We start from the raw sequence: 19,705 nt of genomic DNA, 5'->3' as shown, positions 1-19,705 counted from the left end.
TATTTGGGTACCCATTAATAATTTTTTATTTGAATGTTTAATAAGTGCCCCAAGACACATACTAACAAAATCCATTAGTATAAGATATATCTGTTTCAAATTATTATAGGTCAAAAATTTAAATCTTTGTCCATCCCACAAATATAGATGAATTATGTCGAATTTTTATATAAAAAAATTTACAAAAACCAACCACCAACAATTCTCAAATGTTACAACATGTCAATGTTCATATGCCTTTTAAGATGGAAGAATAGCTCAAGGTCAAAAAAACGTGTGCTATATATGCATGCCATTAGACCAATCCCATAGATCCTTCTTTGTTATCTGTAGTATGGTGAATCGCAACATGTACTGCTCCATATTTCCGCAAAATGCATTATCGGAAATACTCTGGCTCGCTTATTTCACAGAAAACAAATCTTTATCAAACACGAAGATAGCACAATCAATCATAACTAGAAAATCTCAACGATGTGGAGCTCACTCCTCTTTCAGTAAATGATGTAAGTACAGCAACACTAAACCAAAACCCGGGACTCAGAAGGCACTTGGTCCCCAAATCCATCACCAACCACCACCCAATTGTTGGCGTGACACCAATACGCTTAAGGACTTTAATATGTCAACGTACAAGCTGGTTGTAAAAGTCTAAACGTCGCTGCTTGCTTGATTGTGCAGAAAACGGGTAAGCAGGAACGAAATCGTTATGATGAATTATTATGCAGAAAATGAAGCCAATGTATTTACATAGTAACAACGAAATAGCAGTCTTTTATGAAACCATTTAAGCACCAAGTTCCTTTCTCTTTATCAGAAAGCCTGGGGCAGGAATTCATCTAGGATGGAGAAGGAAAACACAGAGATAACAACAAATGGAGTTTTCTGCGATTTTTCGCTCATGCACATACAGGTTCAGTAGCTTTCTTCAGCCATGCCATTTCAGCATCATCCAAGTATGGGGCCAATATATCTCTACACTTTGAATGGTATGTGTTCAGCCAATCGATCTCTTCAGGTGTCAACAGACTTAAGTTGATCAGCTTAGTCTGATATGGTGCCTAGATAGGAAACAAATTATAAGTAGGGAAAAGAGCTCGACGATTTAGAATACCATTAAATTAGAGACGACGTCCCAAAAAATTCTTTATCCCATAAGATGTTAAACACCAATGATGCCTACAATATAGAGTGATGTGGTGATGATTCTCCAATAAAATGACCAGTTTGATACCAAATTAGTTTTTATAATAAGTGAATGTTCAAGTCAAGTCTTTCACATTTCATAGGGTAACATTTTACTAGAAACAATGGTTTAACATAGATTTGCCTACAGGAAACAGGCACATTGAATGGGAAAATTTCTGCTCACGCTTCAAATGGTCCATCCATGTCTTCATTTGTTATACTCTTCACAAGACAAATGAAAGCAAATTCACATCTTTTTCCCCCTTATTCTCCCTAAAATAAGCCAACTACTAGTCGACAGTCAAAAATGTAACTAGATGACTCAACCAGTGACAAAGCAAAGAAAACATCAAATATAATAAAGATGTCAAATTTGTCGACAAAATTTGAAATATCACTAACTAGAGGGAAGAAATGCGTAGCCAATAAAGGAAAACCCAAGTGGAAAAGCAAGGAAACACCTTCACCAACTGGTAGACAATACCATTCTTTGTAATAACAACTTACCCATGTTATATGCTCAAATGATAAGTACCCCTTGTCACCAAAGTTGAACTTTGTATCCGCTTCATTGACCACCAAGACATTCTCCAGCCTTATACCAAAGCTCCCATCTTCATAGTAGCCAGGTTCTGGAAAAAAGTGCCCAATTTAGGAAATCGATGCAACCTCAAAGTAACAGGATTTTGAAATATTGGTTCATGAAATGCCTCAATGCACAAGTGATGAACAACAGCAGTAGTACAATAGTACAGAATGCCAATACAGAAATAGGGCTGCTTCTTTGAAGAAAGACACATCTGAATAAACATCAAACATAGAGGCACAGGCAGCTGTAAGTAGCATTCCAAGTGATATCTTTGAGTAGTTTTACAGTACTGTCCTAAAGCAGCAAGTCATGACCTTAAACTCCAGAAACAATTGAATCAAATTTGACCAGCTGCTCTCAAATCTACTAAATTCAATATAACTATCTTCTACCGAGAAGGTTATCATGTTTCACATTCCACCAAAAAAACCAAGAACAGAAATGTTACAGAGCAATTATTACGTATTCTAGAGGCATTACTCCCAGCGCATATTGATCCTAGACCACAGTGAATAAGCCACATCACCTCAGCCTTACACATCAAAAGGCTGAGACAACAATGCCCCAGGCATCTAATAACTTTCCCAAATTACAGGCCCATTACTACTAATACTAACCATCTGTAACTGTCATTGAAGCTTGCATTGGCACGTTACGAGCATGTGGTCTGAAACTGATCAAATGCGGACCTGATCATTGAAAGGTCAAGTTAAACATCATTAGCTAGATTATGCACCAAAAGTCAGCTGAGCTTGCCTAGACTAAGCTGGAATGGCAGATATCATGGCCAAATATGGTAATACACGTGCTTTATCCCTGCTCATCCACATACCTTCATGAACATTAAGGTAAGATCCGATTCCATGCCCTGTGCCATGTCGATAATCGAGACCATCCTTCCACAAAGGTACTCGGGCAAGAATGTCCAATGCATAACCTTAAAGATTTAATTAATAGACTTTACATAAGAGGAAGAAAAAAATACTCAGCTTATGTTGACGAAACCAAACCCCTGAATACACCGACAACTTGGTTTGAAGTATAATTTATTCAAGTGCAAGGGTGAAGGATTGTGATACCATTTGTTCCATTCGGAAATCTTGCATTTCCCAGAGCAATGTGCCCTTTTAGTACCTAAGACAAAGCCCAGAACCAAAAGCTCTCAGAGCCTTGTAAGACATAGTATGAATAAGAAATCAAAGGACTTGCTGTTGTGCAGAGGGAGATGTAATTAAATGGATAAAAATAAGTAAGCAAAGCACAAAAAAAGAAAAGCCAAGGTAATTCTTACTGTACTTCCTTAATTAAACCTTGGATCTGGGCTCAGGAATAGTACGTCTTTACATTACTAACACAAGAATACATGGATGACAATTTATACATATGAAAGAGATATCTTGAGCAGAGGAAGATGCAAGAATGTAAGGTGTATTTACTAGTCAAGGTGCTTTGCACCACTTGCACTAGTAGCAGCCGTCAATAGTTAAGGGAGTCATTATGACCAATGTCGGTGGAGACATCAATGTTCACATGGAATCACAGTAGATGACATGCAAAGACATATAGATATTACAACGAGGTTTCCAACTGCACCTAGAGGTTAATATCATAGGAAGACAACTTTTACTCATAATATTAGGTGAAATTAATGGCTATTGAGAGGTGAAGGGGGTATCACCCTGCGATATTAATGGCATTTTAGAGACTGGTCTAGATGCAACGTAAAATACTCAAGTTCTAAGACAATTAGAGAAATTAAGGATGAAGCACTGCAATGGGAACAGGTAGATTCACCTCAAGGCGGCAGCCAATGGCAATGACTTCCTAAGAATCAGAAAATAGCAAAGGAGGCCAAACAATGTTGGAAATATTGAAAGAGCTATAAATGAAACCCAAGGCACACCACTGATAAATCTCTTCAACTGATCAATGATGGTCCTATGGCCAATTTCATGGTTCAAAAATGCATATGGGACTTCATCTTTTATCTTAAAACTTGTCGAAAGAACTTCATCTTTCACTGAAATATTCAAAGAAACATAAAGTGCACTGCTATGTAATACACCCAATGTACTCCCTACCCTAAGATCACATGAGTCTCATTCAGGGCCCGCACCCCAATGAGATCTATAATCTCAGCTAGATTCTTCCACCATTTATGATTGACATGTAACTATATAAACATTGCTGAACTGAAACAACTCACCGCTGTATAGCATGCTTTCTCATGTGCTGAAGGTCTCCCAAAATGAACAGTTCGAGTTATATCTGTTGTCCCATCAAGATACTTTGGATACAGCATCCACATAACCAAGAAAGGAAACTATAAGTCTCAGGAAAAAGATCGCAAGATAAGATGCAAATTGACAGATTTCCTTCTTGTTAAATCAGCCAATTTTATAACAAACACCAAACAGAAGCACAGCTCATATACCTGTGCTCCGGAATCAAAAAGATAAATGCAATCTGCATCTAACTCTGCACAAGTGTCAGGCTGTGGTGAATAATGGATGATTGCCGCATTTGGACCAACTGATGAAATGGTAGGAAAACTTAAGCCTTTGAAATGCTGCAAATGTTAAGGAAAAGGATATTGGTTATTCCATAAAAACATCATACAAACATGTGGTAGCCTGTGCGAAGGTTTGATTATCTTATCCTTATATCACTAAAGATACGTTAACCATTACAAGCATTCACATATTGCAAAATTACAGAAAGCAAATGCAACCCCTCTACTGACCACACCTTGCAGACTGTTTGGGTTTACAAATATCTTACGCATGCATAATGTTTTCATAGGCATACATTTGTAAGATTTCAGAAAATGAGTCCAATAAAAAATAAATAAATAAAAAGATTCTGCACAGTTCTGTGAAAATCCATGAGTAGGAGATTACCTCTTTTGAAGCTCGAAATGACTCCAGCTTATCACTCACAGTCACCTCTGTTAGTTTATTTCCTTTCCTGCTATTTTGATCAGACATGTTAAGCATATGTACCTTGAACCTAAATTTTGGAAGGTACTAGCAAAAAAGACATTAAGTGATGCTTCAAAACAACTGACATGTGAGATTAGAAATTTGCCAATGCATTGGTCAATAAGCTACATGTTAGAAACTCACATTAAGCACACAAAATTAGTTTGCTTCACCCCACATGCCCTAAAGGAAAATGCAGGAAGCATTTCCTTCTCAGGCTTATGATGAGCCTTTGAAAGAGAAATGGTACGCACGAAAGAAAGAGGTCCACAGTCCATGGATGTCAGAGTTCATAATTAAAGTCCTAACCTCTTAATTATTAGGTTCATGTTATCCAGAAACCAAATTTAAAAGGCTAACATAATTCGGGAGGTAGATGGCGTCAGTGTATCTCAAGCCCCTCTTATTTGGTGGTGCATCAGCTCAAATTCTGTCATCTTGACTAACAGAATATGCACAATGGGGACCTCGCTAGAAGGCCAAAAGTAAAAAGAATCATCTTTAAGGAACTAGCACTGATCCATCATGTTCCCCAAACAAGTTTCCTACTGAGAGCAGAAGATTTTCATTCAGACATAACCAATGCCAGAACTGCCACCGTGTCCCCGACACTATAATAAACTGGTTCCCCAGGGAAAGCAGTGCTAATCTACATATCAAAGAACAGTGAAATCAGGGGCTCAGTTAATGTTTCTCACAAGGTTCTATGCGACAATTGTTTATTCAAAGAGAATTACTTCACCCCGGATGTTTCTTTCATCAAACATCTTACACAGTCACATGCTTTATTGGCATGAAGGATGACCAAACAATGGAATGTTCTTTTGCTGTTTAAGAATCAAGCCTTCCTATCCTCATGGCTAATTTAAGTGATGACTTCAAAATGAACCTTGTTCTGCAAAGTCGAAGCTTGTGGTACTGGCAAGATGAGCTGAGATGTCCCTTCCCACTCATTGATTAGAGCGGGCACATCTCTCAAAACTAGTAGGAAACAAATCCAACTTATCAAATGTTTTTGCTTTGCTATTCCTATAATATCAGAACTTTTATGCTATCTATTCTTGAGTAAGTAATCCAACTTTCGCATTGACTCTGCAATTGCATCCAAACCAAAGTAACTTGCAACAAATCATGACCAGCAACATGAACTTACAACTGCTTTTTCTGAGCCAAAGTCTCTCCCTCCACAAAGAAACCAGAAGCACCATAGTTTTCTTGCATCTGAGCAATTCGACAAACAAAATCATGCATCACTCAATCAGAAAAATTTCATGTGTGATGGACATATGAAAGATCTTCATGTGTAGCATGATAACAAAAAGGCTATTAGTTCTCAAAGGCTAATGCAAGAAGAATCCGTGGTATACCTGCTTATCCAACCAGACAAGATATTGTACAACAGCTGCACCATCTCTGATGTGAGCCTTCCTTAACCCATCCAACTCAATTGGATTCTGAAATTTACAGAGTTAGGCTTCATTAAAGAGAATTGGCATGCTTTCATAATGAACAGTAGCTGACCAATACATTGCTGACAAGGATAACAAAAAGGAATATCCTAGTCTTATCAAAATAGTAGGATTGTAAAGTCATGTAATTGGGCTATCTACCACAAAATGGATTTAGAAGAGGCCTCTTGAATGCGTAATGGATTTTAAATATGCAAGATTAGCCAAATAGCGATTTCTATACTATAAAATGAGTTTTCCTGCCAAATTGACAATTCTATGCAAGATTACCACAGGAGATATCACTGCTCAATAGTCTTCCTGCCATCGTCTTCTGGATGATGGCAGTTATAAATTAATGGCCTGATGACCAGGCAGAAAATTATCGATTCTTTGCTGTAGAGTCTTTATGGCATTGTACTTTACAAATCAGAATCCAGCGATCCTTTGCACTTGCATTCAATTTATATTGGCTCATTCTTCTCATAACTATCAGACCCTCTTACAGTTAGTTCCAAAAAATTATGATTCTCAGAAAACTGAATGCTTTTCATTCCCATATTACTTCAGCTAAAGCCAAATGATTTGCGGACATTGTTCTTAAAAAATCAACTAATAAAAGCAAAGGCCTCCTAAAAAAATCACCTGCAAAAAGGAGTTGGACGGATTGTTCAGGAAGTATGACATAGTAGCAGCACAAAAGTTATCATATCTGTTCATATCAGTAATGGGCCAAAACACATAATAGGAAATCATGGAGGATCCACAAATAATCAGTCTTTCATATCAATGTCCATAAAAAGAGGACATGTTGACTTCAACGACACGCTAGAGTATGCATATCTCAATGCCAATTTCAACCAGAAGTGAAGCTTTAATATTATTAAATGGCATCCAAAGCACCATTACCCTAGTCAATCATGAGATCAAACCTTCTGCCAACATAGAACAACTCAAAGACAGTGCCAGCTCAGATTTTTTAGCTAACATCAGCTTATTTTAATGATCACTACCTTATGTATGACAACATTACTACATACACTCAAAGATCATGGGCGCAACATCATCTGGGACTATTACTAACTCATAGATAGGGAATGCATGTATTACCTTCAAAGCTTTTGCAAGGGCCAAAGGAGACTGCTTCAGGAGAACTCTATTGGAATCTAGTTTAGAATACAAAGCATAGCAGCAGGATCCAGGATCAGCCCAAATCAAGTCAATGGTATCGCCATCTTCTGCTTCAGTCTTAATGCTTTCAGCTGCATCCTCCCTAGAACCAATGTCTGTTCTCCCAGAAACCTCACTCTGAGCTTCTTTGAATGCACATGGGCCAAGCTGGTTGGATGCAAGTGAGCTCACATCTGCACTTACTGCACTATACTCCCGCACTTCGATTCCATTCTCCTTTAAGTAGCCACTTACCTGCATATGACACACTGATTAGCACAACAGTATCACTAACATAACACAATAGGAGAGAATAAGAAAAAAGTAATTATAATAAGATGGAGACTGAATATGTTAGGAAGAACCAACCATGCCTTGATTATGACTATATCATAAGGAAAAGGGGTGATGAACAAACCTCAGAAGATAGCTTCCTCTGGTCCACATAAAAGAAAGCTGAAGTGGGAGTGACTATGGCAAATGCATGAACTACAGGGCAGTAAGACACATCACTTCCTCGAATATTATACAGCCAAGCAACCTGCAAAGCAATATCTAAGTTCTAATGCTGCCAATAAACAGTATCTAAGATACACATGATTGGGAGATGACCCATCTAAAAAATCTTGCCTCATCAAGTGTTGTGATTATTATGCCGCGAGCTTTCTCCTGTGTAAGCCTTTCTCTCAAATCATTCAGTTTATCTGTCACTGATCGACCAGCAAATTCCAGCGCATGCACATTAGCAGGATTTATTTCAAGAGGTGGCCTATTTTTCCAAACTTCATCAATTAAGTTGGTGGAGGTCTGAACCAGCTTCTGCTGTTTTTTGGCAAAAGCACGCTCCCATCTCTGCGCAGTGTCTATGGACACACACCAAGGATCAGTGCCAATTGCCGCATTATTTGGCAAGTTCTGATGAAGGAGCAAAAAAAGGTTACTTAAGAAATTGTCAGGAGTAATCTAAATAAGCAACAGAAACCTACTCTTCAGTTGGACCAACTACTCTGAACTACACAGGAGTATAACCATTAGCACTTTAAAATTGTCTTATAGCATAAGTTAGGCCAGATATAACTGAAAGGAAAACATGATACTGGCTTAGACATGAGACAAGATTGACAAAGCCAGTCAGAGCAGACTTTCGGTATACAGAAACTTAAGAAAAAGAAAATCATCATATTGATTGGCAATCATCATAAACATTTAAAATGAAGAGCTTATATCCAACTTTTTTTCGGCCCACAGAAGATTATATAACCCATTTCATAGAGGTCAAGAAATCCCAGAACGAATAACTGAGGAACTGTCAAAGAACATGTCTCAACTTCTGATCTTGCACAGAGCAAATTAGAATTAGCATGGCCTTTATGTTTGAAAAGTTGTCCAAAATTCACCAAGATAAAAACTCACGTCTGCCATCCAAACATCCACAGCAGGGTCTTCTCCTATGCGCATGAGTTTCCACTGATCACTAAGCTGTTGAGCAGCCTGCAAGAAATAACGTCCATCGGTCCATAGCAGTGCTTTATTGATTGTTATAAGAGCCAAACCTGCACGGTTCAAATTAAAAGAGTTCAGCTAAGACACTCTCTAGACATTTAATAATTCACATAGAAATCCTAACCATCTTAATTTTCAGCAGATTTTTCTAAACAGAGAAATCAATGATTTGATGCTGGTGAAACATGAGTGATGACTTTCATCAGTCACGTGACCATCAAAGTACGAAATTTTTCTGCACTAAGGTGCAAACACTCTCGCTTTTCCTCATTATTTCTCTGAACCAAGGTTTTGTTGCATATGCAGATCTTAAACATGTGAACTTACACTAGGGGAAGCAGGCAATTGAGCTTACAGTTTGAAGAGATTCTCAAAATCAACCTAATGTAAAAACCTCATTTGCAATGCCATAAAAACAAGTTACAACCGATACATTGCTAAGACACCTCATCAGATGCATAAATAGAACTGTACTAGTATCTAGCACAAAAGCAGCATCAGCCAAAAGAAATCCTCACCCATTTTAGGATGAAAACCCCTATCCAAACAACATCATCAATTTCATCTCATGGCAGTTAAATCAATTTAGAACAACAGCTCATGAAAAACGAACTTTTTTTTTTCGGCCATCATATTGGGCAATGAGATGAATGTAGGCAATGTACAAAGAACAATTTTCTATTTTTCCACTGCACCTTTTGAAATCCAAGCAAAATGGAGAGATACTCTCTCACCCTTTTAAGGTTGCAGCTACCCAACAATCAAAACTTTTGTCGAGCACAATGCCACGAAAATGAGGATACAAATGTTCATCACATTTCTAGTCAGCCAGAATCATTTAATGATCCGAAACACATAATGTCAATGTCTACCCTTTCTTCACGCGTATTAACTCAGATGTTCAACCGGAAAAAGCTGAAAAAGAAAAGAAGGCATGGACGATGCCGATACATTGGTTTGCCCCGCGGGAACCAAGGCGAATGATGCCGAACTCAGGAGATACAACGTCGCTGTCGAAGTTTGTCCGGTAAGAGACACGATCCAAAAAACAAAGTATTCAAAAGCAAGGGAGAAGTAATTCATCACTTTGTAGGGAAAACATCACGCTCCAGGCATTAGCGCAAAAACCCGAAATTCTTCATCCGCCCTCGATCAAACCAGACTCAAGCGACTCGCGCGCAACGCGATCGGACCGACCCCACAAGGCACGGACGAAGAAAAAAACTCACCAGCGCTCCCGGTGAATCCCGAGACGAACTCCCGCCGCTTGTCCCTCGAGGACACGTACTCGCTCTGCAAACAACAACAACAACAACAACAACCCACGATTCAGCCATCCCCGCGAGGAGGACCACCATCGTCAGCGTCGGCGGAACTCCCCACGACACGACACGACGACGCGACGCTGAAGAAGGCGAGAATGGACCTGATGGTAATCTTCGGAAGGGACGACGAGGGCGTCGAGGGGAGGGGAGTGGGAGGACATCAGGGACCTGAGGGCAGCGAGGGTGTCCGCCATTTCCGACCTCCGGGGAGCTTCCGCAGCAATCTGATGGGGAAGAAAGATCGGATTTTTCTTTCTCACTTTCTTTCTTTTCGAGAAGCGGTTGTCCCTGTTGCCCGGAACTGAGGAGAGAGAGAGAGAGAGAGAGAGAGAGAGAGATTGAAATAATAGGCTGGAGGTGTTAGGGAAGGCGTGTCTTCTTATATTTGACAAAATGAAGTTTTTGTAGGGGGGAAAAAGACATGAACATGGATGTCCGATGAAGACTGAAGTCTTAGGCTGCGCATGGTAATATTTCTTGGCCGGGAACAATTTCTTTCAGAAATAGTTCTTTTCTATTTCTATTATGGGGAATAATTTCTATGTAAAAAAACCCGTTTGGTAACTACACAAAATTTTTACTCTAGAAATAGAAAAAGAATAGAAATGCATTTGGTAAAAAACAATTTCTTTTTATATTTATTTGTTTTTTTATTTTTGCCCGGTAGACATTTGCCGCCGCTGGGCGCCGCCGCCGCTACACGTTGCCGCCGGCGACCGCCGCCCGCCGACTACTGTCGCCAACCGGCCGGCGATTGTGTGAGGGCCGATGGGCCGTGCGCGCGCGGTAGTCGGCGGCGCGGCGGCGACGGCGGCGACGTGCGGCGGCGTCCGACAATGACCCACGACGACCGGCGGCGGCGACGATGGTCGATCGGCCTTCGGCGGCGGCGGTAGTAACGATCGGCCGATGGCCATTGGCGGCGGCGACGGTCGGTCGGCCTCCCGACGACCAGCGGCGATGGTCGGTCGGCCTCCGGCGACCGGGCGGCGACGTCGATCGACCTCCGGCGACCAGCCCGGCGGCGGTCGGCCTCCGTCGGCGGCGGCGATGGCGGCAGCGGGCGGCAGTCAACGGTGGTCAATGGCGGTTAGCAAGAGAAGAATAAAAGAAAAAAAAAATTCACTTATTTCTTAAACTTATTCCCAGGAACAAAAAGCAACTTTTTTACTTCTCATTTCTATTCCAAAACCATTCACATGCTAACTTTTTATTCCCGAGAACAAAAAACTAAGTTGCCGTTATCAAACAGGTTTCTATTCTTTTTTTGTTCCGGGGAAGAGAAGAATAAAAATTCTTGGGCTGGGGAAAGTTACCATGCGCAGCCAATGTTTCACTTTCGATTCCTTCCCAGGAATCCGACCTCCCTCACTTTTTGGGCGATTGCCTAAGAACTATGCAAATAATCCTCGCAATTCTTGGGATATTTGGAAATGGAATGATGGCTAGGGCACCTGGGTCACGGTCCAGTGCATTGGGTCTATACGTTAGGTCTTATGTCTTGAGTTCGAACTCAAACCTAGGTTCAAGAGCCAAAAGGTCCTAAGATTGGGAGTGGACTTCAAGAAGCCAAGCTCACACACTAAAGACTCGGGTCAGCATCTAAGACCAATGTCTAAGGTATTGCAAATACAGAGCATTGAACTCGGGTCATAATGTCGAGACCCCAAGTCTAATCAATAGAAATGATCGACGACATGATGAAAAATTGAGTGAATTTTTTTTAATTTTATCAGTGTTCTAATTTTACGGACTAAATTTCATTAAAAATGGTTTTCAATTAATTATTTTATTTGGATGGTTTTAAACATGAAAAAGAGTGGGGAAATTTTGTAAGATTTTCATTTTATTGTTGTTCCTCAACTAATTGGGAAGAACTCCCTGTGTAAAATTTAGATTATTTGAATATAAAGTACTGCTTTTTACTTGGCCAAAGGAAAGAAATGGCTTTAAGTCAAAGCACTCTTTCTCCACTTGACATTAAACTTTTGTAGGAGTCCGTAGTTAAAAGCTAGGTTCCTAAGCGTTTGTCCAACGCTAAAAGAGAATTTAGTGGGTCAAGAATAATTTAAAAAATAAAGGAGAAGAATTTTTTTAAAAGTGAATCTGCAAACTCGCCCTTTCAAAAGTAAAAAGTGATCTATTACATAAAAATGGCGATGTACTGAAATTTCTATCATTTACGGTTCGATAATAAATTTTTGATCTTATTAACAAGCATCTCAAGTACTTATTAATAATATATAATAAAAATATATTTTGGTTTCTAGTGTACTAATTATATATAGTTTGAGAGAGAAATTTGATTGGAAATAATAACTTTTTTTTTTTCATTTGGATGTTTAATGATTGTGTCGTGAAACTTGTTAACAAGATTCATAAGTTTAAAGGTACGTTTATTCCAAATTATTAAAGAAGGAAAACAATTTTTTTACCTGTCCTCCAAAGATAAAGAGATTCTTTTAATATTTTGAAAAGAAAATTATTAAAGGCAGAAGAAAGATTGATCTTTTCAAGAAGCCTTTCAATGGAAGATTTCGTTTTTGCTGGAGATGATGAGAGAGACTGATCCAAATAGGCAAAGCGTAAAAGGAAGGTGTGTCTTCTCGTTGAAGTCTAGCATGATCAAACACACAAATAAAAACTCAAGAAAATAATGAAATTCAGCAATATGCCTATATCCACAGACGAAAAAACTCCCCCTCTCTTCTTTTTTCTTAGGGAATAGTACAACATATGATTGCTTATGGCATAGCATTACATCTTTGCATACTATTATTTTTGTCAATAAAAAGTGTTGGCGAGATTCTTATCGCTTATTCTGGAAAGAAGATATTATTGTTATCGTATTATTCTTGTTTCCTGTTTGTGGAATTTGTTCCAATACGATCTCTTTTGACTTTTAATGCTATGCCTAAATTTGCAAGTAATCCATATAATTTTTGGGAAGTTTGGAAATGAAGTGATGACAAGCATACCTAGATTGAGTCTAAGTGTTGGATCCTAAATCTTATAGGGTGGACTTAGGTTCGAGGTCGGATTGGGGTTAGGAGTCCAAGACCCGGGCCTGCATACCAAGGACTTGGATTTAGGCATCTAGTACCCGGGTCTAGGCATTGCAAGCCCAAGTTCAGAGCATTGAACTCTAGTCACCACATAGGGGCTCAAATTCAAACTCCAGGTATATCAACCCAATGATGGAAATTTGAGTAAGTTTTCAAGTTTTCTTTTTTAAGTACTAAACTTTCTTATTTTGATCATGACAATATTTTTCACTTATTTATTACTTTTAGACGATGTTAAACATGAAAAATAGAAAGAAAAAAAAAAAGTGATATTTCTTGATGCCTGTAAGTTGTAACCATCAAACAAATGTGTTTTCTGAAACTGATTTTACTATTGTTTCTCGGCCAGTGGGGAAGAACACCGTGTTGACATTTCATTGTTAAATATATGAAGTATGGTTTTTAACTTAGCCAAAGAGAGGGATGGCTTGTAATGGAAATATTCTTATTCTCCACTAAGAGATTGAACTTGTGTAGTAATTCATGGTTAAGCTAGTGATCCCATTTGCTAAGCGTTTCTCCAGTGCCAAGAGAGAATTTAGCATAAACGAATAAAATAAGTGTTGTTTTTCAAAAGAGAATTTGCATAACTTTATTTAAGATTACCAAATAAAATGACAAGGCATCGAATTTTCTATCCTTCATGAATCTCTAACTAGATTATGATCCTGCTAACGAGTATCCAAGATACTGGTTAACAATTTTTCATTTGAGTGGTGCTATTTGGTAACGCTATGAGGAATTTTTTTTTTTTATTGTTCTTCGAACAGAAATAAAACATAAATGTGCTTAACATTTTTTTTTGTTTTTGAGAACAAATTGTTCACGGAAATAAATTTGGAACATAAAAAAAAAAAAAGTTATTTGTTTGTTCCCGAAAACAACTCAAGAAACAAGCTTTTTTTTTTTCTTTCCTTTTCTCTTCCTCTCTTCTTCCCTTAACCAGTCACTAGCCTTGGCAATGGCCAACGACCAACCAAATGAGGAAGCCTCATCGGCCCTTGTTGAGATCACCTTGAGCTCGCCAACCATCGACAAGGCACCCCCCGAGCCTCGCCATGGCTGGGCAAGGCTCAACCTCACCTAGATCTAATGAGACCGACCTCGCAATAGCCAAGTGAGGTCAAGCCTCACTAGTGCCATGCGAGACTCGACCTTGCTAGATCTAGACACGGTCACCTTCTCTAGCTAGGGCGAAGCCAAGCCTCGCCAAGCCAATCCCACGAAGTCGACGACCTTGCCGACCCTCATCTAGTCGATTATCATGGCCGAGACCGACAACTACCGAGAGGAAGGAGAAGAAAAGGAACAAGAAAAGAAAAGAAAAAGTAATAATAATAATAATAATAATAATAATAATAATAATAATAATAATAATAAAAAATTAAAAGAAATTGCAAGTCATAAAAATATTTAGGATTATACCAAAAGCTGAACAGAAATTGTTTCAAAGACAAAAAATGTTACCATATTCCCTTAGGATATCTCAAGACACATGCTAACAAAATCTATAAGTTTGAGATGTCCATTTCGAATTATTAAAGGTGAAAAACTAATTTTTGTCTATTCCACAAATATAAAGAGATTATTTGAATTTCTAAAGATTATTTGAATTTCTTTTTAGAAATTTACAAAAATGATTACCCGATATTCAAATGATATAAAATGCTGATGTTCATATGCTTTTAAAGATGGGAGAATAGCTCAAGCCAAAAACAAGAAGATGAACAAATAGCAATAAACATCCAACCTTTCAAATGAAAAAAAACCAAGAAACAAAATCTAAATTTACTAAAATATTTTGATGTCCACTTTTAAATTGAAAAACTGAAAAATAAATATGAAAAGTAAAATTAATATAAGAATTAAAGTCACTTACGAGCCACTCAAACCATTCATATGTCAGCTTCATTCAATTTAATTTTCCGCCACAACATACCAATTCTCTCAAGAGTTAATGGGCTTCTAATCTTCTATATTGATAATCAAATTGAGAAGAGAAGGACAGAGAATCGTCCAAAATTCCCTTTCACGGGGCCAAAATTCCAGCATAAGGAAACTCGTTTTATGACTTACAGTATCGTTTGAAACAATGCGACAAGATTTCATGCAACATATACAGAATTTCGAGCACAAGACACATGAACTGAGAACTGAACCATTAACTTTCGATGACTCCGACGACTCTTCAAATTGCCCGAAAGAATATATATTATTATCTGAATGAATAAACAGAAACAAGGAACCAACTTGACATCAGAAGATGAATCATCAATCAAGCCAGGGCGAGCCTCTTCACAACTGCAGCCATATACTTGCCCTGATGCTCTGCGAGCGCCAACTCCGCATCTGTGGCCTCTCTCGACCCATCGCCCGCAAAAACTCCAGCACCATATGGGGAGCCCCCGCGGATTTCATCCATTTTAAACATACCGGCACCAAAAGTGTACCCAATCGGAACAAACAGCATCCCATGGTGAGCCAACTGGGTGATTGCAGTCCAACTGCATCAAATCAAGTACGGATCACCATCAAGCAAGACAACAGGTAAACTATTGTTAAATCCTGTGCTCATTATATATGCAAATCAAATGAAAGATAAATATATTTTTTTCTAACTTGAGCGTAAATTCCAACATTGAACATTCAGCAGTGGCTACTGCCAGGACATATATCTTCTACAATTTAAGGCTCCATGACAATTCTTATACGATTGCAGCACCAAATATGGAAAAGAGTTAGAGCTTTCATGAGCAGAAAGATAGCAAGTGACTAGACAGAGTGCATACTCCTCTCTGATGAGCAGAATCCACCATATTCGATGCACAGAAAACTGTATCCATTATTTAAGTAGGTAAGACTTGAATTAATTATAGAAAAATGCATTTGAAAACGACAAATAATAATAGAATGAGCTCAAAAGCTGCATCACCAGTGACAATTACAAGCCCAGAAAAATGAAGTTTGACCAAGTCACAATCACCTTAACAAACACAAAACTCCATAATCAGTCACATTCAACAGCCACATTCAAGCCGTCCTGGCTTGTAACCATTGTGGCAGTAAACCTTTCACAGGGTACTAGGAGGGACCCCACCCTCGCTCTGGGTAAGTCGGAGAAGCAACATATCTGGAGTATTCAAGCTTGCACCAAATGGGTGGGATCAAAGCAGCAGCACCAACTGCGCTGCACCCCATGGGGCAACAGCCAGAATACTTAATTTCAATTATCGTGTGCTATATGTTCGCTCTTTGCTTTCCACAAACTGTTCAACATGCCCTTAAAATATATAACAACAATAAAAATTCCTAATGACCTTGCACCAAACCAAGCAGATTATGTTAATAATATATCCAACTGTAGCGTAAGTTGATGTATCTATGTTGCTAGGGACAATGTTTCTACTACTATAGTATTATTTGCCATGATGTTCATCTCTCTGGAAGTCAAAACTATAATTAGAATAAAATAACCTCATCATGTTCTAGAGACATAATTTTAAATAATAAGACCCAAAATGAGACCATAAGGTGTCTCAGATGGAAAACTGCATCTGCTAAGTTACATATCCTCAAAGTTAAGCTGAAACCTAATGTGCCAAGCAAGCAGAAGCATAAAACCAAAAGGAAAAAAATTCATTCATGATAATCAAGAGATGAACATTGTAGAAGATAAAACTGTGCTGGAGAAAAGGAAGAAGTTTTAGCCGCAGGCTCAGAATAGAATACTAAAACCAAGTTGAACACAACATCAAGCTTGTCCTTACCGCTTCTAATAAGGAACCGAAACTTTCCATTCTATTTATAGGGTTAGGCTACAAGCTATGTCCCTGCCATCAGGAAAGTCTCCAAGAACCCACATGTTTTCACAAGCATCTTGCACTTATCAACCAAAGTAAGCAATTAGAATCAAAAACTTGATTGTCCATACCATTCCAATGTCCATATGTTTGATTACCACAGTGTAGAAGTAACACCAAAATCCTTGAACTTAGAACCAACATAACCAAAAAAGTGCGATCCACTTAACTGATATAACAAAACAGAACAGAACAAGAATCACTTTAAAATGCAATCCCATTGCAACTAAACTACAGATTCACATCAAGACCACTGCACAAATAATCCAATATACTTGGAATTAGACTGCCACACCCCCTCCATTCTAAGCTAAAGGCAAGGAAATTTTCCCCCTTTCCTCTGATCATAACAAAGCATCCGAATGGCCATATCACTAACTTTCTGCATACAATTCCAGTAGCGCAAATATTCAACCACAAACAGAATCCACAAAAGATTTACATCATCTCAAACACAAAACAAGGACCAAAAACATTGCACATTCAGATCAACCACAGAACTTCCCTATTGGAGCAAGAAACAAAACCAAAATCGGAAATTCACACTTACGCAGTCGTCTCCTGCCCGCCTCCCTGAGTGCCCGTGCCCACGAAGAACCCGGCCGGCTTGCCTGCGAGCTTCTGCTCCTTCCACAGCTGGCCAGTGGCGTCGAAGAAGGCCTTCATCTGCGCGGCCATGCACCCGTACCGCGTCGGGAACCCGAACAGCACCGCATCCGCCTCCACCAGCTCCCCCGCTCCGATCACGGGGACCGCCTCGTCCTTCGGCGGCGCCTTCATCTTCTCCAGCGCCTCCGGCGACAGCGTCTCCGGCACCCGGTACAGGACCCCCTCCACCCCGTCCACGCCGTCGACCCCCTTCTTCATCCTCTTCGCCAGCGCCTCCACGTGGCCGTACATGGAGTAGAACACGATGAACACCCTCAGCTTCGCCACGCCCGGCGCGGCCTTCGGCTCGGCCTCCTGGACCTGGTCCTCGACCTCGACCTCGACCTCGACCTCGACCGGGATCGGCACCGAGTCCCGCTCGCCGTCGGCGGCGACGCCGGAGAGCTTCTTCTTGCTGGGAACACAGCCGCCTCCCTTACCCATCTCCCCAAACCCACTTGAAATCCGCTCGAACACGAAGACAATTCAAGCAAATGGAATTCTGGGTCGACGTAACAACCGACCAAGATCGAATTTTTCTCTCCTTTCCTCGTCTGCCACTTGCTGATATCGACCAGAAGAAGCTCGACAGATCCTGGGTCACCTTTTTCCCCTTCAAATTTTCAGCTGGACATTGGAGTCCAAATAGAGAGGGAGAGAGAGGAAGACAGCGCGAAACGAGCCGCAAAGAAAGAGGCGACGACGCGCCGGTCACGGTCGCCACGACGTCGTCCGCGGCGCCATCTCTCGTCACGATCTTCCCCCTCCACATGTAATTCGATAAATTAACTTGGGTCGTATTAATTATTCGCTAATTCCTAAATAATTATCAGTGGATGAGCTCAAATTCATTGCTTCGGATTCAAATCACCTAAATTGTCTAGAAATGATGGAGAATAATCGGCCAAGTTGGTGCGATGTATAACGACATTTTCAATGCCCTTTGTAGAGTGATTTCCATAATTAGGCTACGTATTTAATTTTTGAATTCGACTGGTATCTTCTATTGCCAGAAGGGTAATTAGTTAATTTACATTTTTAGTTATTAAGTACCCTTGATTTGGACAGCCATTTCCCTAATTCTTTTTCCTAATCTATGGTCTTTTCCTTTGATTTGACAGATGTGGGAGGATTTCTGGCCATTTTTAACTTTCTCCGTATCCTTCGCGATCTAATTCAATTGGTTGACCAGCATTTGAGGAAATTTCAGCAAATTTTTAGTGGAACCTTTCCTAAGATTCCACTGATCACTTTGCTCAACCACCCCTAATAATTTATTAGGATATATTGCGTGGACCCCCGGGGGCTTTAACTAATTCGGGCATTGGCCAAGTACTTTGAATATCATAAAAAATCACCTTTTGTATAATTCGAATTTTATAAAAATGACCACTTTTGATGAAATCCAGTATCCGCATTCGCTTGACTGACAACTGTGTGATGTTGTTTGCTTGACCTCCTCATCCAGCTTGTGCATGGGGTAAGCTTCACCAACCCCTTTGACAATGGCCGGCTTGAAATGAGAAGTTTTGAGATATACTTTTAAAGGTCAGTTTAGTAACTATTCTGTTTTTAGGGATAACTTTTTATTAGAATTAGTTTTTTTTATTATGTTCTCTTGATGAGTTTTTAAGCAAAGGAACACGTTCGGTAATTGTATAGAATTTCTAATTTTGGAATATAAAAAGAACATAAATGCATTTAGTAACCGCACGATATTTTTATTCCAAATTTTTTTCAAATGCCTTTTAGATGAGTGTACACTTGGTATTAAATTCTCATTGACTATTTACCAATTTAATTGTCTTCTTATGAGTGAAGAAAAGAGTTTTTTTTTTCATTGATAATTGCTCATTTTCTATTAATATGTACTTTTATATGTTGAATTTAATACGGATCGATGTTAATTTAATTTAGCAAAGATTCTT

General features: G+C 39.3%; 2 protein-coding genes across 3 annotated transcripts; both read right to left on the bottom strand.

Annotated features, from left to right (window-relative positions):
• Window positions 1–689: 689 nt before the first annotated feature.
• LOC104419769 (aminopeptidase P1) lies at window positions 690–10,567 on the bottom strand. 2 transcript variants are annotated; one of them, XM_010031528.3, is made up of 16 exons: window positions 10,306–10,567; window positions 10,109–10,172; window positions 8,790–8,929; window positions 8,007–8,291; window positions 7,795–7,917; window positions 7,317–7,631; window positions 6,126–6,212; window positions 5,912–5,979; window positions 4,678–4,747; window positions 4,212–4,346; window positions 3,984–4,064; window positions 2,857–2,911; window positions 2,610–2,714; window positions 2,395–2,466; window positions 1,696–1,820; window positions 690–1,061 (listed from the first exon to the last, which is right to left on the bottom strand). In XM_010031528.3, exons 1-16 carry the CDS (start codon window positions 10,396–10,398, stop codon window positions 900–902), a joined length of 1,980 nt encoding a protein of 659 aa, XP_010029830.1. In that variant the 5' UTR covers window positions 10,399–10,567; the 3' UTR covers window positions 690–899. The 2 variants fall into 2 exon arrangements, with proteins under 2 accessions (XP_010029830.1, XP_010029831.1); XM_010031529.3 differs by having other exon boundaries at window positions 712–1,061; window positions 4,678–4,744.
• A 4,714-nt stretch (window positions 10,568–15,281) lies between these two features.
• On the bottom strand, window positions 15,282–18,543 carry LOC104419766 (probable NAD(P)H dehydrogenase (quinone) FQR1-like 2). Its single transcript, XM_018863244.2, has 2 exons — window positions 17,680–18,543; window positions 15,282–15,773 (listed from the first exon to the last, which is right to left on the bottom strand). The coding sequence occupies exons 1-2, from the start codon at window positions 18,219–18,221 to the stop codon at window positions 15,545–15,547; spliced, it is 771 nt and encodes a 256-aa protein (XP_018718789.1). The 5' UTR covers window positions 18,222–18,543; the 3' UTR covers window positions 15,282–15,544.
• Window positions 18,544–19,705: the final 1,162 nt, after the last annotated feature.

This window comes from Eucalyptus grandis, chromosome 9 (genome assembly GCF_016545825.1).
Source record: "Eucalyptus grandis isolate ANBG69807.140 chromosome 9, ASM1654582v1, whole genome shotgun sequence".
NCBI classification, from domain to species: domain Eukaryota; kingdom Viridiplantae; phylum Streptophyta; class Magnoliopsida; order Myrtales; family Myrtaceae; genus Eucalyptus; species Eucalyptus grandis.
Note: the sequence above shows the minus strand (reverse complement) of the source record. Positions and strands in the feature narration are given on the sequence as shown.

Coding starts and splice junctions, on each gene's coding strand:
- LOC104419769 (XM_010031528.3), bottom strand. CDS start 10,398: ATGGCGGACACCCTCGCTGCCCTCAGGTCCCTGATGTCCTCCCACTCC. Junction 8,930..10,108: donor GGGATTCACCGGGAGCGCTG/GTGAGTTTTTTT, acceptor TGAACCGTGCAG/GTTTGGCTCTTATAACAATC. Junction 1,062..1,695: donor CATTTGAGCATATAACATGG/GTAAGTTGTTAT, acceptor TTTCCTATCTAG/GCACCATATCAGACTAAGCT.
- LOC104419766 (XM_018863244.2), bottom strand. CDS start 18,221: ATGGGTAAGGGAGGCGGCTGTGTTCCCAGCAAGAAGAAGCTCTCCGGC. Junction 15,774..17,679: donor GGCGGGCAGGAGACGACTGC/GTAAGTGTGAAT, acceptor GATTTGATGCAG/TTGGACTGCAATCACCCAGT.